Source organism: Psammomys obesus, unplaced genomic scaffold, assembly GCF_907164565.1.
Source record: "Psammomys obesus unplaced genomic scaffold, mPsaObe1.curated_primary_1811, whole genome shotgun sequence".
Classification (NCBI taxonomy): domain Eukaryota; kingdom Metazoa; phylum Chordata; class Mammalia; order Rodentia; family Muridae; genus Psammomys; species Psammomys obesus.
This window is the reverse complement of record NW_026596155.1, coordinates 1,675,070-1,690,641: the sequence shown is the minus strand read 5'-3', so window position 1 is coordinate 1,690,641 and position 15,572 is coordinate 1,675,070. Positions and strand designations below refer to the sequence as shown.

General features: G+C 43.0%; 1 protein-coding gene across 7 annotated transcripts in view; it reads left to right on the top strand.

Annotated features, from left to right (window-relative positions):
• Positions 1-15,572, top strand: part of Arhgap24 (Rho GTPase activating protein 24) — a 636,889-nt gene that overhangs the window by 603,731 nt on the left and 17,586 nt on the right. For all 7 annotated transcript variants that reach the window (XM_055594596.1, XM_055594597.1, XM_055594595.1 and 4 more), the window contains 3 exons: positions 7,666-7,798; positions 10,409-10,482; positions 13,030-13,151. In XM_055594596.1, the coding sequence (XP_055450571.1) occupies positions 7,666-7,798; positions 10,409-10,482; positions 13,030-13,151 (329 nt within the window). The remainder of the gene's footprint in view (positions 1-7,665; positions 7,799-10,408; positions 10,483-13,029; positions 13,152-15,572) is intronic.

The window sequence follows — 15,572 nt, the reverse complement described above, 5'->3', positions numbered from 1 at the left end:
ACTTAAAAGCAACAAAAATAAGGGAGGTGTAAAATCAAATTAGAAGCCTGTTGTCATTTCGGAGCCCTCCAGATGGTCTCAGCTGTGAGGGCACCTCTTGGAAGTGCTGGGAGGTGGGGTCAAGGGTTTGGCAGACTGGAAGTCACTGTCCTACCGTCAACTGCTCATCGGTGGAATAACTGCACATTGCCAACACTGCTCCAGTCAGGGCAGAGGTTGTGTGCAGCTGGGGACACTTCACATCTGTCTGGGGGGTCCCGCAAAGCAGCTGCTGGCCTGGCACTACAGCCATTTACCAACACACTCTGTTCATGATTCCTTCATCTTTCCTTGTCTTCTCCCCTTTTCATCCTTATTACATAAATGGTTTGGCAAAAAAAAAAAAAAATAGACTATACTTCTTAGCAGAGACCATTTAAAATAATGTAAACATTGGAAGATAAAGAAGAGCGACAATTTAAAAATGAATCCTCTGGAAAGCAGTAGGGAGCTCTCGACTTCACTGTATCTTAAAAGGAGAGAGGCTCTGCAGACGGGAACGCAGTTCCCAAATATCACTTTGCATGAGACTGATTTGCAAGTATATATTTAGACCCACTCTCCTAATATAAACATTAAGGGTTTCCTAGGAATCTGCATTTTAAATAAACTTCAGGTGATTTTTTTTTAGGTTTATAGTCCTAAAACCACAACCTGGTAAATGATAGCTAGAACCTAGGCTGCAAGTGTGTAGGGGACATCTGTGGTCACAGGCAGTATAGTGGGGTGCCTCAGTTTGGTTTAGAGAAGTTGGGGGGATTAACACCCTCAGGAACTGAATACTATTTCTGACCAGGTAAAATGTGAAGCTTAGTTATGTCATACCATGCAGAACTACTGTGAAGAACACATAATTACCCATCCTGCTGCGGGCCTGATTTTTGGGGGACAGCATGAAATGGACCATCCTACTCATTTTTGCTTTGTTCCCAATGAAGACTCAAACACTGCAGTTCAGCAGCAAAATCCACAGTTAGGAAACCTTTGTATCCTAGTGTGAATCAGACATCTAAGGATGGGGGCTTAATGGGGGAAGGAGAGTGGGCATATGGATAATGAAAAGTGATGGGGTCACACACTAAGGATTTCAGGAGGCAAAGAATGCTCCTGTAGTCAGCCCACGGCAAGCCCTGAGTGTGTAGATGGGAAACTGACTGCCTAGTTTCAGCACAGAAAAGCACCAGTTCACTGAGTCAAGACAAACCAGCCCTCTAATAGAGAGTTGCTTAGCTGTGGTGAGTCTTAGCATTTCTCTCTTTTGTGTCATTTTATGTCACACCATTTGTAGATACAATGGTGCGACAACATTTTATAAACATTGACTTTGATCATTTCTAAAGTTTGCCATTCACATACCATCATGATTTTAGGGCTTATTTTCTTTTTATTTTTAATTATATGTGTTATGTATGTGTGCAGGTGACTGTGAAGGCCAGAAGGGGGCATCGGAACCCTGGAGCTGGAGTTACAAGCAGTTGTTTAGTGCTCAATATGGGTGCTGGGAACCAAACTTGGGTCCTCTGGAAGAGCACCAGCCCAGCCCCATCATGATTTTAACCATATCTGCTTAACAGCTCTACTGACAATGTTGCTATTTTTTTTTCTGTAAATGATATATTTATGCAAACTTTTTGAGTGGAAAGCTTCTTTTTTTTTTTTTTTTTTAATTGTAACCCATTCCCATTCCCATAGGTGTGAAGTCAGTAACAACAGATTTCTGTCACTAAACCAGCCCCTGGCTACAGCTGCTCGGGACCTTTAGCATAGCTGTTTAGTTGATAAATAGGGATATTGAAAAGTGCAGTAGCGAGGTACAGCACTTTGACAGGATCAAGAGGTGAAAGAACAACAGAAACTTAGTTCCTCTATGCAAGATGCCAGTGTCTGCTGTAGGATAGTGAATCCCACTGTGAATCCCAAGACTGTGAACTATGAAAACCTGTATTTTGTTTGGTGTGCTCAGCTCTAGCACACACCTTTAATCCAAGCGCTTTCTGTACACAAGATTTAATAAAATTAATCCTTGGCCAAGAGGCAGTACAAGAAACTAACTGACAGGGATTAAGGAATAAGGATATTTAAGACAGCATGGAGAAGAAGCAGCTTTGGAGCACTTCAGTTTTGGGCTTTTGACCTTTTCCCCCTGGACCATCAGCTGAGCTAGCAGACTCTTCTGCTTTTGGCTTTTTCCATCCAGACCTGAGCTGAGAACAGCTGGTGCTTTCTCTGCCTCTCTGAGCTAGCAGGTTTTCACCTCAGCATCTGGATCCTGAGTCTTCACTGGTAAAAATCAAATATTTGCAGTTTTCACTTTTTCTAACATGTGTCTTTTCTTGTGGCATGAGGTATTACTTGGAAGAGGCCACATTCTGGAAAAAAACCAGATCACACTGCAGTTTGGATATTGGTTATGTCACACAAGGGTTCCATGAAACTTTCTTATTAACATAACAAGGTCTGAAAAATTAATGGGCTTTAAGGGCAACTGTTCTCTGTGGAAGAGACATGAATGGTTAATTACTAAATGTTTTATGAGGTGTGGGCTGCAACTACACAGAAGTCCTGTTTCTTTGTGCTGTGATCTCCTGGCTGTGCACTTAGTGACCTGTGGGCCTGTGATCTAAGAGCTTCGCTTTCCTTTGGGTTCATTTTTGCAGAATGAGGCTGATGCTCAGCAGGGCCATGGATAAAAAAAAAAAAAGCCTAAAGAAGTTCTTGAGTCATTGGCATGTTTTCCTGTGTGTTTGTCTACTTACAAGAACATGGCACGGGAGATAAGAACTCAGGCTCTGGCGGCAGACAGTAAGGGACTGAGTCTATGCCCAAGTCTGCCATCCCAGTGTCGAGGACTTCCTCCTTGCTCCACCACAGGATTATTGTGTTCGATCACTTAAGACAACACAGGACTGGGGGTGGAGTCGGTGGCAGAGTACTTGCCTGGCACCGCCGCCTTCAGGAGCGAGGCCTTGGTGGGAGCAAGCACTTATTACTCTCGTACAATAAACATCTGGCTGGGTCCAGTGCTGGCAGGGCCTCGGTGTGGGTGATGACAATTAGATTGGCCAAATATGTGATAGGAAATGTCATCTATTCATATCTACGTGTGAGACTCCGAGTGATTAGCCATACTCCCTGCAGTGTTCTTGTCCAGGGAAATTCATTTCTGTTTTAAAGTCACCATGGCAATTCCCATAGAAAGAAAGAAAGCATTCACAAAGTTTTATGCTCTAAAAGTGTGTTTTATGTTTTTTTTTAATTCAGATTCTATTTCTTGCATGAAAGTTCATGCCATAATGTTTTTAAGATAAATTTAGTCAGTTATTTAATGAATTTCAAAGATATTTTATTTTTAAAATAAAATTAAATAAGTTTAATAAATTTAATTCAACATTTATAAGAATATTTTTTCACCCTTATAAGATCTCCTATGCCCGTTTCCTGTTTTCTCCTGCTCCCACCCTGGTTCCTTCCCAGAGCAACAGCAAATTCAATTCTCTATGTGTTTTCTCTCTTCAGGAAGTTTGAAATAGCTACAACTATTTAAAAGCGTGTGTCTGTGTATTTGTACATGTGTGTGAATGTTTGTATATGTGTGTATGTGTGTGCAAGTAGGCAAGTGTGTGGTAGGCGGCAGTAATTTGCATGAAATTATCACTTCGATGTGATGAACGCCGTGAGGAAGGAATCTGTGCTGCATAAGCCTTCCTATGTAACTTTAGAAGACAACGGAGAGAAGAAAACAGTGCAGCAGTTAGCTATGCATGAACAATGATATGCTTAAAAAAGAAAATGTATTTTCCCAAGTCTGGAAATAGAAGTCTAAGGTTAGAGGCACAGCACAGCTGACTTGGAGAGACAGCTGTGTCCCTAGCTTGCAGGTGGAGCCTTCTTGCTGTGCCCTTATGCAGCTTCCCCCAGTGCATCCACAGGGGATGAAGGGTCTCACACCTTCCCTTGTTATGGAGCCGCCTGTCCTGACAATCGAGAGACCCACCCTCCTGACTTTTCACCTACCCCCAATGATGTCTTAGCCCCACCTCCAAATACCTTCATGCTAGGGGCCAAAGCATTCCATGCATGACTTTGGGGAGAAGATAGCTCAGGTCATGATGTAGTTTCCACAAACCATTAAATCAGGAGAATTGAATCAGAACAAGCTGTAGCTCAGTCTGGTCCTGGACTTTGGCTGGAGGTAAAAGGCTCTTTTAATTTCTGTGTGGAATTCCGGGGTGCACTCGGGGAGGTGTGCAGTAAGCAACCTTGACGAGATTTGGGTTTCACTGCCAAAGACGGTACCAGTTTTGACTGGTAATAAAAAAAATTCAGTTGAAAAAGCAAAGTTTTACAAATAGATGCTTCCGGTGTCTTGATGAGCTGCGGTGGAGCTGAGCACCGGGGCAACATGGCGGCTCAGAGACGCCCACTCCTTGTTCCTCAATCTCCTTCAAGTCCTGCCTGGGGCCCAATGGATGCAACATTATTATTTCTTAATTTCAAGGGAATCTTAGGGCCTTTTGTTGTGCTTCTCACAGGTAAGTCCACAATGCTTGTAGTACCATCCCGTGTGGCTGCCTTAGGAACCACCGTGTTGGGTTAAAGCAAGGGATTGGTTATACTGCATTCTGCACAGAGCGCCCACACTGAAAGATTCTCGTGTCTAATTATTAGGCTTAAACCTTGCAAGGTTTTGTCTGTGTAGGATCTACCTTGTCATTACGGTGACATCTGAAACATGAATGTGTGTGAGTGAGTGTACGTGTGTGTGTCTTAGGAGAGAAGGACTGTAGGGGCCTCTATCTCGGTTCAGATGACTATGAGTTCTGTACACAGAGTATGCACAGAGCAAGACATTTGCAGGAAGCCTACATGTGGAGTGCCCTTAAAGTCACGCACCTGCCACGTCAGTTACACAGAAAGTTCTGAAGCAGAACCTAAGGAGGCAAGGAAATGTGTTGTCGATGCCCTGTTAGGGATGGAAGTCTACGGAGGACAAAAGGCTCTGTGGGGCGGATTTCTGTTCCTTCCAGCGTGCAGCGTGAGGCAGTGCATACCACTCCTCAGGAACTCCTCAGGGATGGAGGGTCGTATGCAGAATGAAAGATGACCCACCAGAACATGGAGTCAGTCCAGTCACAGAGAGCCGAGGGAAGGCTTTCTTTAAATACTTCATGCAGTGAGCTCGGACTGAGGGACACAGAAACGAGCCGTGTGTGCCGACCGATCAGGGAGGCTGAGACACGCTTCCGTCCCAAAGCTCTTCCGCCAGGGTCCTGGAGCCGTCCCTCTCTGCTTCCCTGCTCTGCATGGGTGCAGCGGACATGGCAAACCATCTTCATGTCTGAGTGGGACTCTTCCACTGAGAAACCTAAGCCTGTGTACGTTGGCAAGGAACCTGATGCTCCCACCGAACAGCCTCACTCAGAGGTAGCTCAGCTGTGAGTGATTAAACAGGAAGAACATCTGTCCTGCAGGGTTCTGCCTGGGGACTTCCGGGGGTGGGCTGTCACAGGAGCTCCTCACTGCCCCGCACTGAAGGCCAGGTGTGTGCAGGTGTCCCCGCTGTCAGTTAGGAGTTTTATTCTCTGTGATAGATTTTCCTATGACACAATCTCACTATGGGGAAACACTGGGTTTTAATAAGCCATAAACTTCACAAAACAGCCATAAACTTCGAGGTTTGGACTTTCAAGTGGAAAGTTTGATAACCTGTCACCAACTGAATGAAGGGCGAAGATACTTGGTCATTTGGATCGCAATCATTTCTGTGTAATTAGTGCTGTGAGGATGTGCTATATCGCAAGACAGTTAATTGTAATGTCACTCAGAGATGGCACCAAATATCAGTTCTTCACCCCCTTTCTTCCCCCCTACTTTCACTCATAGTTTAAATATTTCTGCTCCTGAGGTATTCATGGCTCGGGTTCTAGACAAGCTGCTGGTGGAACCATCCTACGGCTCTCTTCATCCTTTTCCGGCCCTCGCCTGCATCTTGCTTTGCACTTGCGCCACCTACTGTTCAGCCAGTCTCTGCGCTGCTACTCACAGGAGGCTGGAGAACCATTTAAAATGACTGTTCGAAGCTTCACTCATTTACTTGCGCATTTCGTAATTGCGCGCTTCTTAACGGCTGAAAAACATCCAATTGTGTAAATATAGCACATTCTCCTCGTCCGTCCGTCAGCTGAACGTCTAGGCCACTTCCGTTCCCTGGCTGTTGTGAGTGGAGCTGGAATGAACATGGGTGAGCGGCTGTCTCGGAAGTGTGATGTAGAGTTGGGTATATTCCCTAGGGTGGCAAAGCTGGGTCACGTGGTCACACTGATTTCCAGAGTGGCTGTGCCAGTTTGCACTCCCGCCAGCAGTGAACAAGTGCCCCCTTCCAGCATCCTTACCAGCATTTGTGGCCATTTTTTATCTTGCCGATTCTCACTGGGGTGTCTGCATATGATGAGCAGGCTACAATAAGGCCTCTTCCTTAACGCCCTTAAGTCTCTGACATAAAACACAAGATGGACTAGCTGTGTAGTAAAGGCAGGATGAAATCACCCTAGGGGTTAAAAATCAACCTGGTGGCGCATTGTTCTGTCCGGCATGGTTTTGTGAGGACTCTGCAGTACGGCGTCTTTGGAATAAGAGAAGGTTCACTAGGCAGGGCATCCTAGCGCCCAGTTCCACCTTCGCCGGCAGAGTCCTCCGGATGCTTAGCTCCACCACAGCCTGAGAGTGAAGTGTAGGCTCTGAGTTCCTTCAGAATCCCTCATGGTTTCCTTCCAGTCTTCCTGGGTCACGGGGAATAACTAACTTGCAACGCTTCCTTCTTCTCCCCCTCCTCTTTGTAGACATGTATGGGAATATTATGTCATTTTACTGCATAGTACATTATGTTGGTGGATGTGCCAGCACGCTGGCTTCTGTCTTCATGGATTAATGAGAAATGGGAGGCACAAACAGCAAAATGTCAATTAATGTTCTTGCGGTTTATCCTGCCACGCTGGCATTCAGCCAGAGAGAAATTATGAAAGTTGTGTAAAGGTCATGTTAAATGCTCAGAGTATTCTCCTTTAGGAGCTCTGAGAGCCCACAAGCATTTCATAATTCTAGACAAGCCATTATGCAGAATCAGTCATGTTCAAGATAAGCAAGGCTTGAAAAGTTAGTGCGCGCTAAGTTTCAGATATCTGCAACCACAGGTCTGTGTGTCCCCTGAAACAAGTTCAGCACTTTGAAAGATGGAGCAAGAAACCAAAAACAATGCATGCTCCCACACTTACACAGATTTAACTTCTTTGTGAATCGTGTAGTATTTTATTTTACAACCTGGTGTATTCGTGTTATTTTCCAAAGTTGGTGCTTTTGTTTAGTGTCAGCTCTGCGTGTTAGAAAAATGCTTGGCCTTTTAAGTGTTTTCAGGCCAGACTGAAGGCCTAGTGTCCTTCAGTGTCCATTTCCTGCTACTTGTGGTGGCATCCGCTGAGCAGTATGGCAGCGAGTACTCCCTGCAAACCAAATCAGCTGATTCAATCGCAAACTTTGGCACCATTCTCTTAGACATACATATGATGAAAAACGTAAGTAGAATTGTGTGGACCCTTGCCAACGAGTGTCTCCAAACTCCTGTCCCTGCAGCAACACAGATGTACACACTGTGGCATCCCTGCTGAAACTGTACCTCCGGGAACTCCCAGAGCCCGTCATTCCTTACGCAAAGTACGAAGACTTTCTGTCGTGTGCCACGCTGCTCAGCAAGGACGAAGATGCGGTGAGTCGGTGCCACTTCTGCACAAACTCACGTTTGGGGATGTGGGCGGTGCTTTTAGTCTTTAGATGTGGAAGTTCCCTTTTCCCTGCCCTTGGATTGTTTTACCGTGTGCCAGGTGCTGACATCACATCGAGCCAAACCCCCATCTTCGAAGCTTTCTGATGAGAGAACCTAGCTAGATGAGTAAAATCACTCTGCCTTCCACCCCCTAATGGCTGATGGCCACGCTGCCTCGAGCCTTCTAATTCAGGGAAGGGTTCATGCCTGTCTCTTAGTGCCCTGTTTTTTGTCATCTTCCCCATAAGTGGCATTAAAAAAAAAAATAGCCTGGTACCAACTGGTGCCTCTGCTTGTTTTGTTTAAAAATAAAAAAAAAAACTTTTGAAATATTCTTTGTGTACTATAAATCAACTGTTGAAACTGTAGTTCAGTATCCTTTAGTACATTTTCAGAGTTGTGCAAATATCACCAAATTCTAATTTTAGAATACTTACATTTGTATTATTCCATAAAAAACATCATCCCTTATTTTCCTATCTCTCTTTCCTGTGCTTGCAACTCCTGATCTGTTCCCCCGGCCCCAATAGACTTACATATTCTGGACATTTCATTTCACTTCTCCGTGCATTCTTTGTTTTCTGATTCACTCCTGTCAGTTCCTTGGTTTGTTTATGCGGTAACACCTATCAGTACCTCATTTCTTATAATTCCAAATTCTATTCCACTGTCATCCGTTCCTCCGCCAAGGAACATGCGTTTCATGCCCAACACTGGGTTACTGAATGATGCTGGGGTTGCCCCTGTGCCCACGAGATTGCATTGGCATATTTTACATGTAGCTTGTTTATATACCTCACAGGTAGAATTGCTGGGTTACTAAACTCTGTAGGAGGCCATGAGACTTTCCAACTTTGCTGGTTGGAACCAGCAAATAGTACTGGTTCCAACTTCCCTGCATGTCTGCCATTGGCATCTGACATTTATCACATATCTCAGAGAAGTCACAGAGCGCGGTGCTACCTTCTTATCTGTCGTTTTACTGTTTTTGCATTTTTTTCCAGCCATTCTAATCCCTAAAGGGCTTGGCTCCAGAACTGTGTAAGAATGTTGTAGCGTTTGTGTCTTTAACATAAAATTCTGTATTATTTGCATAAGCTGGGCACAAATTCCTGTGTATTTTAGGTCAGCTCTAGATATATAGAACCCAGGACAACACAGGGGCCTACAAATAGCGATTTGAGGCCTATTTAGGAAATGCTGGTCAATTTCAATACAGAAGTAGCTTTTTCTAGGAGTTTTAATCTACAGTTTGTTGAATCTTCAGGGCTAGAAGGCAACTGTATTTGTCTTCTTATCATTGAGCTGTAAAGACAGTTTCGATACAAGTCATTTGCAAATAGTTTCTCTCTTTGCATGTGTTATCTCTTCACTTTCCAGATACTGTATTTTATCAGAAACTTTGTATCAGAAGTATTTTTTTTTTTTTTTACCAGTTTCAATGGAATCTAATTCATCCATTTCTACCACTCTTACTTTTTAGGTCATGGCCAAAAAGCTCTTGTTTCATGGAAGAGCATAAGGGCTTTAGTTCTACAGGTTCCCCTGAGGCTTTTACTGTAGCCCTCATGTTAACACCCGAAATCCATTAGGAATCCGTTCTTGTCTCTGATTCGAGGAACGGGCAATGTTATTCTTCTGCACTACACTTTCAATTGGCTCATCACCATTTGCTGAAGAGTGTGTCCTTTCCACCACTGGCTTTGTTGGCATTCAAGACTTGAATTGCTGCCTGTTTTCATAAACACTGTTCTGTTTTTTGTGTTAAAAGAGCATTATTGGAAGTTTCCTTTGAATCAAGAATAATACTTGAGTAGTCATAACAGAGTCTGTCTTCTGAAACTAAAATACACACTACCTGACCATGTTAAGAAAGAATAAATCAGACCCCATTATCAACTGACCTTTCTGTGGCCTTTATATGTTCGAGGACATCCTACAATCATCAAAACCAAAGAAGTTATTTATTCTTTATGAAAATCCCTTGGATGAGCCTTTCCAATTTTTCCCTCCCGATGAGCAGAGTGGTACTTGCCAGAAGGCATACATCTTTCTAGACTCCGGGCGTGTGCAATTGTGAAGGATAGTCACTCTGTATGTGCTATTTTTAAAGATAATTTTATTGCAAATGAAGCTATAGTCTGTTTTCAAGTCAACTGCAAACAATTTTTTTAAGTTAAAATAGCTTCGCTTTTAAGACTGTTTCCAAAAGAGTAGCCTCGTGCTGTGCAGCAGCTCCAAGGAGCATGTCTCCAGGCAGCTGTCTATCGTGCAGAGACCACACAGAGTCTCTGGATGATGTAGTCTGTTGGGCCACTGACATGCCATCATGGAATATGTGACTGAATTTATAGAGGTACTTAAAATACCTGTGCATCTTTGGAAATAGTGCTAGATTGCTCTCTGTGATGGTGGAACACTTTCAGGGCAGGGTCATTTTGCTGCTGCTGCAGCAGCGACAGCAGTGCCCGAATGGCGTTCCCTGCTTGGTGGCCTTCTGAACCTAGCACACAGACGGTAACATGCATTCCTTCTCTTCTTGTCTGTGCTCAGGGTGTTAAGGAGTTAGTGAAGCAAGTGAAGAGCCTGCCCGTGGTTAACTACAACCTCCTCAAGTACATTTGCAGGTAAGAACTTTCCTCAGCACAAATCTAAACCAGACAACATTGCGTTTAGCTCGATGCTAACTCACGTGTAGCAGTGAATAAAGCAACCTGAGCTTCCATGATAGTCTCACAGAAAATTAATACGTTTCACAAGGTTAATTCAAAGAGTTCCTGGACATGAGAATTGCTTGATTTTATAACGTGATGATTTTAAATGTCTCTTGTCTCCACACATTAAAGATAGATTGCCTGAAGGTTTCATCAAAGTCGTTTGTGGAGCGTTCCTAAGAGAGCCCTAGACTGAGGAAGGCAGCTTGGAAATGCGGTTTCTATCCCGGACTATTTTCTTCTGCACCTTCATGCAGTTTTCGTACCTTTTTTTGAGTTAAAAAAAAAAATGCAGTAGTGAAAACAGCTACTTCTCATAGCGACGATGAGGTTTAGGAAAGTGGGCAGTGTGGCATTCAGAGACAATGAAAGGAAGCCTGGGTTTCCAGACCTCCATCACATCCTTCCTATTGATCGCTGTGTTTACTGACATGTAGGACCTTTGACTTCACACCTTCCGAAAGCAGGGACTGTTTTAACCAACACACATTTACAAGCACAGAAAGCTTTTGTCCGAGAATTTTGAATCTATTCAGGTTATTGTGTTAAGCAAGAGAAGGTGAGCCTCCCCCTCAGGTAAAAGAGACTAACAGAGGTTTGCTGAGCCTACCACAAGGCTCTTCACAGAGCAACAATACTCCTCAAACACTTAGACAGATCTTTAAGCTTTATTTTAAAGTTTTTTTTATGTGTATGTGCAAATGCCCTCTATGTACATGTACCAAGTATGTGCCTGGCGAGAGCAGAAACCGGAAGATGGGTAGCATGGCGCTACAATAGTTATGAGCCACTCAATGCGGGTTGCCAGGACAGAGCAGTTTTTCTACTGAAATTGCCCAAGGATGAGTTAATTTTTGCTATTTATTCTTTAACCCTTAAATTGAGGGTAAATTGAGACATATGTGCTTGCAGTTTTTCATCAATATAACTGACATTTTTTTTTTTTTTACTTCTCATAATGTTTGAACTTATGTTTTAATAGATTATAATTCGTGCTCTTAAATTCCCCATGAGGACAGTGATTCCTCCTCTGTCGAATCATGGATTTTTACCAGATGATCTTATGCACTATTCTCTCGCTGAATGTGTGTCTAAACTTAATATCCAAAGCATTGTAAGCATGCTAGTCATCTTTTTATTACTGTAAAAATGAAAAAAGTAGCCAAGCTAGTCAACTTTAAAGAATAAAGGCTTGATTAGTTTCCATTTCAGAGTGATTGGTCCTGTCAGTTTCAGCCTGTGGTGAGGCAGGATAACCAGGAAGAAACATGTGTAGAGCCACTTGTTTAGTGACCAGGCTTGTTTTAAATCTTCAGGTATCTTTTATTGGAAGGGCATGTATTGCCTTTGTTTATTGCATTTCAAATCACTGCTTTTCTCTTCGGGTAGTACAATGCCAGGACGGTCACCTGTTTTTAGGAGTGCACAGTCCAGCACTGACCTTTCTTACTGCACGGGGAACTGAAGGGCTTTGAAAGTCATCCTGAGGTCAAATGGGCGTGGTCATGTACCTATGGATTTCTGGGCTTACAGTTTATGTTTGTCACAGATTTTTTGGAGTGACTTTACTCCAAACCTTGTTACTTGTTATTTATTTAGTTTTATTTTTGACGTGCCAGGGTCAAACGTGGGGTCTGTCCTATGCCAGGGAGGCACGTTACCACTGAGATGCAGCCCCAGACCCCAGGCTTAGTTCTGGGACACATTAAAACATTGATGTGGTAGGGAAAGCTTATTCAGGAGCTTCAAAAATGCTGATAATGTACCGATAGAGAAACTATTAGTCCTGGAATAACCAAGACAGTTGCGTGCTTCTGTAAAACTAGCCTTTTCTCCTGATATTAACACATGTTTGTATTAAAGGTCACTTTCATTTGTAAAGGTCTCGCTATTTTAAGAAGTGGGATGAAGTGTGGGAGTAACTGTTACATATGTGACACTGTGCTTTCAGCTCTCACTAACGTGGCTTCCTAAAACTCTGGCCTTATAGATCTCCCACCCCCTCATCATCAGAGACCGAGTCTCAATATCTCCTTCGAGGAAACCCCCCACACGAGACTTCATCTTTGAAGGTTCTGTGACTCCCCAACAGTGTCAAAAGACCTTTAACACATGAGCCTTTGAGGGATACCCATGTAAACCACAACAGAAGGGAAGACATATTCTTGACTCTCAAGATCTGTAATAACTTCCAAACTCACTTAGTTGACAATGGAGACAAAGCTACACAAGGCCCAACAGTCCTTTGATAGACCCTGCTGCCCAATGCCTCGTCGTTTGCAGTGTAATCTGTCTGTGCATCCCAGTAACGGATGTTTGAATTTCCATAGAGTTCTGTTTCCACAGATAATCTTTGAGCGTATTTCAGTTCATATGATCCATTTCATGCCACTAAAAAAAAAAAAAAAAAAAAAAAAGGACTGTTTCTCACTGTTTCAATGGGGATCTTGCCACCACCAGGTTTCTGGATGAAGTCCAGTCCTATTCAGGAGTTAACAAGATGAGTGCACAGAACTTGGCAACTGTCTTTGGTCCCAACATCCTGCGCCCGAAGGTGGAAGACCCTTTGACCATCATGGAGGGTAAGCAAATCCAGGGGAATTGCCAGGAAATTCAAAAGGTTATTTTCAAGTAGTAAGTATTTATTAGTGTGAAGAGATTTAATTATTTCAAATGGTAAACAGAGTTGATTTTTATATGCAATGCTATTTGCTTGTGAGTTAAAACCTAAAGGAATTTCTGCTTTGCATATTATAAAACTTTTCACCACTTAAAGAAATACTCAGTGTCCTTAGTCATCAGGGAAATGCAAATCAAAATGACCCTGAGATTTCACCTTACATCCATCAGAATGGCTAAGATCAAAATCTCAAATGACAACACATGCTGGAGAGGATGTGGAGAAAGGGGAACCCTCCCCCACTGCTGGTGAGAATGTAAACTTGTACTTTGGAAATCAATCTGATGCTTTCTCAGACAATTAAGAATAGTGCTTCCTCAAGATCCAGCCATACCACTCCTAGACATATATCCAAAATATTCTCAAGTATACCACAAGGACATTTGCTCAACCATGTTCATAGCAGCTTTATTCGTAATAGCCAGAATCTGGAAACAACTCAGATGTCCCTCAACGGAGGAATTGTGGTTCATTTACACAATGGAACACTACTGAGCAAATAAAAACAAGGAAATAATGAATTTTGCAGGTAAATGGTGGGAATTAGAAAAGATCATCCTGAGTGAGGTATCCCAGAAGCATAAAGACACACATGGTATATACTCACTTATAAGTGGATGTTAGACATATACTATAATCATACTAAAATCTGTACACCTAAAAAGCTAAGCAAAGAAGGAGGACCCTGGGTAATATGATCAATCCACATTCAGAAAGGCAAATGGGATAAACTTTGGGAGAAGGAGAAAACAGGGAACAGGAAGGAACATACCACAGAGGGCCTCTGAAAGACTTTATCCAGGAGAGCATTAAAGCAGATGCTGAGACTCATAGCCAAACTTTGGGCAGAGTGCTGGAAACCTTATGAAAGAAGAGGGAGAGAGAAAGACCTGGAGGGGACTGGAGCTCTTCAAGGAGAGCAACAGAACCAAAAAATCTGGGCCCAGGGGTCTTTTCTGAGACTGATACTCCAACCAAGGACCATTCATGGAGATAACCTAGAACCCCTGCACAGATGTAGCCCATGGCAGCTCAGTCTCCAAGTGGGTTCCCTAGTAATGGGAACTGGGGTTGTTTTTCACATAAACTCAGTGGCAGACTCTTTGATCACCTTCCCCTTGGGGGTGCAGCCTTACCAGGCTGCAGAGGAAGATGACACAGTCAGCCTTGATAGGCTAGGATCAGATGGAAGAAAAGGAGGTCCTCCCCTATCAGTGGACTGGGGAAAGGGCATGGGAGGAGAAGAGGGAGGGAGGGCAGGATTGGTGGTCGGGGGGACCAGTGAAGGGAGCCACAGCTGGGATACAAAGTGAATAAATTGTAATTTAAAAAATTTTAATGCTGGGACAGAGACCCCGGGGAGCACTTTTGCCCTCTTTCATCAAATGGAAATAAGAAAACTGAGCAGCTGGCAATCCAGTAGCCCAACCATGCTAGCTCGCACCTTGACCGTGAACTGCCCCAAAGAGTGAGTCTCTGCCGCATGTCATCCACCAGTTTATGCAGCCTGTTCTAATCACTCAAGACTTGTCTTTGTTCTCTCTTCTCCTCACGGCTGGAGGAACTGGAATACTTTGAGAGCACTTTACAGCTCTGACTTTTGGGAAGCTGAGTTCCTTTAGTTCAGTAAATGGATGTGGTCCCTGACAAATCCTACGTGTTCATTCTCTTCATCCCTTCCATCTCAAAGAAAGCGCATATTCTTCCCTAATGTGAAGAAAAACAAACAACTTATATAACGTAACATTAAAATAAAAATAAAAGTTTTCACATTCTTCCCATAGTACTGAACCTCTATCTAGTTCTATCAAAGATTAGCTGCTCTAAAAATGACTAACTTGAACATCTCAGAATTTCATAGGCAACTTAGAAGAAATAATAATTAGTTTTAGTTTTACTCAGAGTTTACTTAGTCTCAAAGTGCGATATTCTTCCTTTCCTTGAAATTCTAGTTCTTTCATTCGACATTTTGAGTGTGAGACACAAAGCTGCTAGGTTTGTGCTTACCACATTAGCTTAACTTCTCTTTTCTGATAGTGAGGGAAATGCAAGTTAACATCATAATTTTGGTATAAATAATCTGGAGAACTTTATTACACCTAAAAAGTTTAGTAGACATAACAATGTTTCATATCTGAAGCAATAAGAAACATAAAGATACTGTAGCTAATCGCTTTTAAAAACTATTTGACACACTCAACATGTAATGAGCTATAGCCTGAAAACACAGACATCCCTGTGCATCTCCTTGCCTTAGTGTCACTTTGCATCGATTCCTTTATGACATGCTACATGAAAGCTTCGTACTGGACAGTGTGCTTTC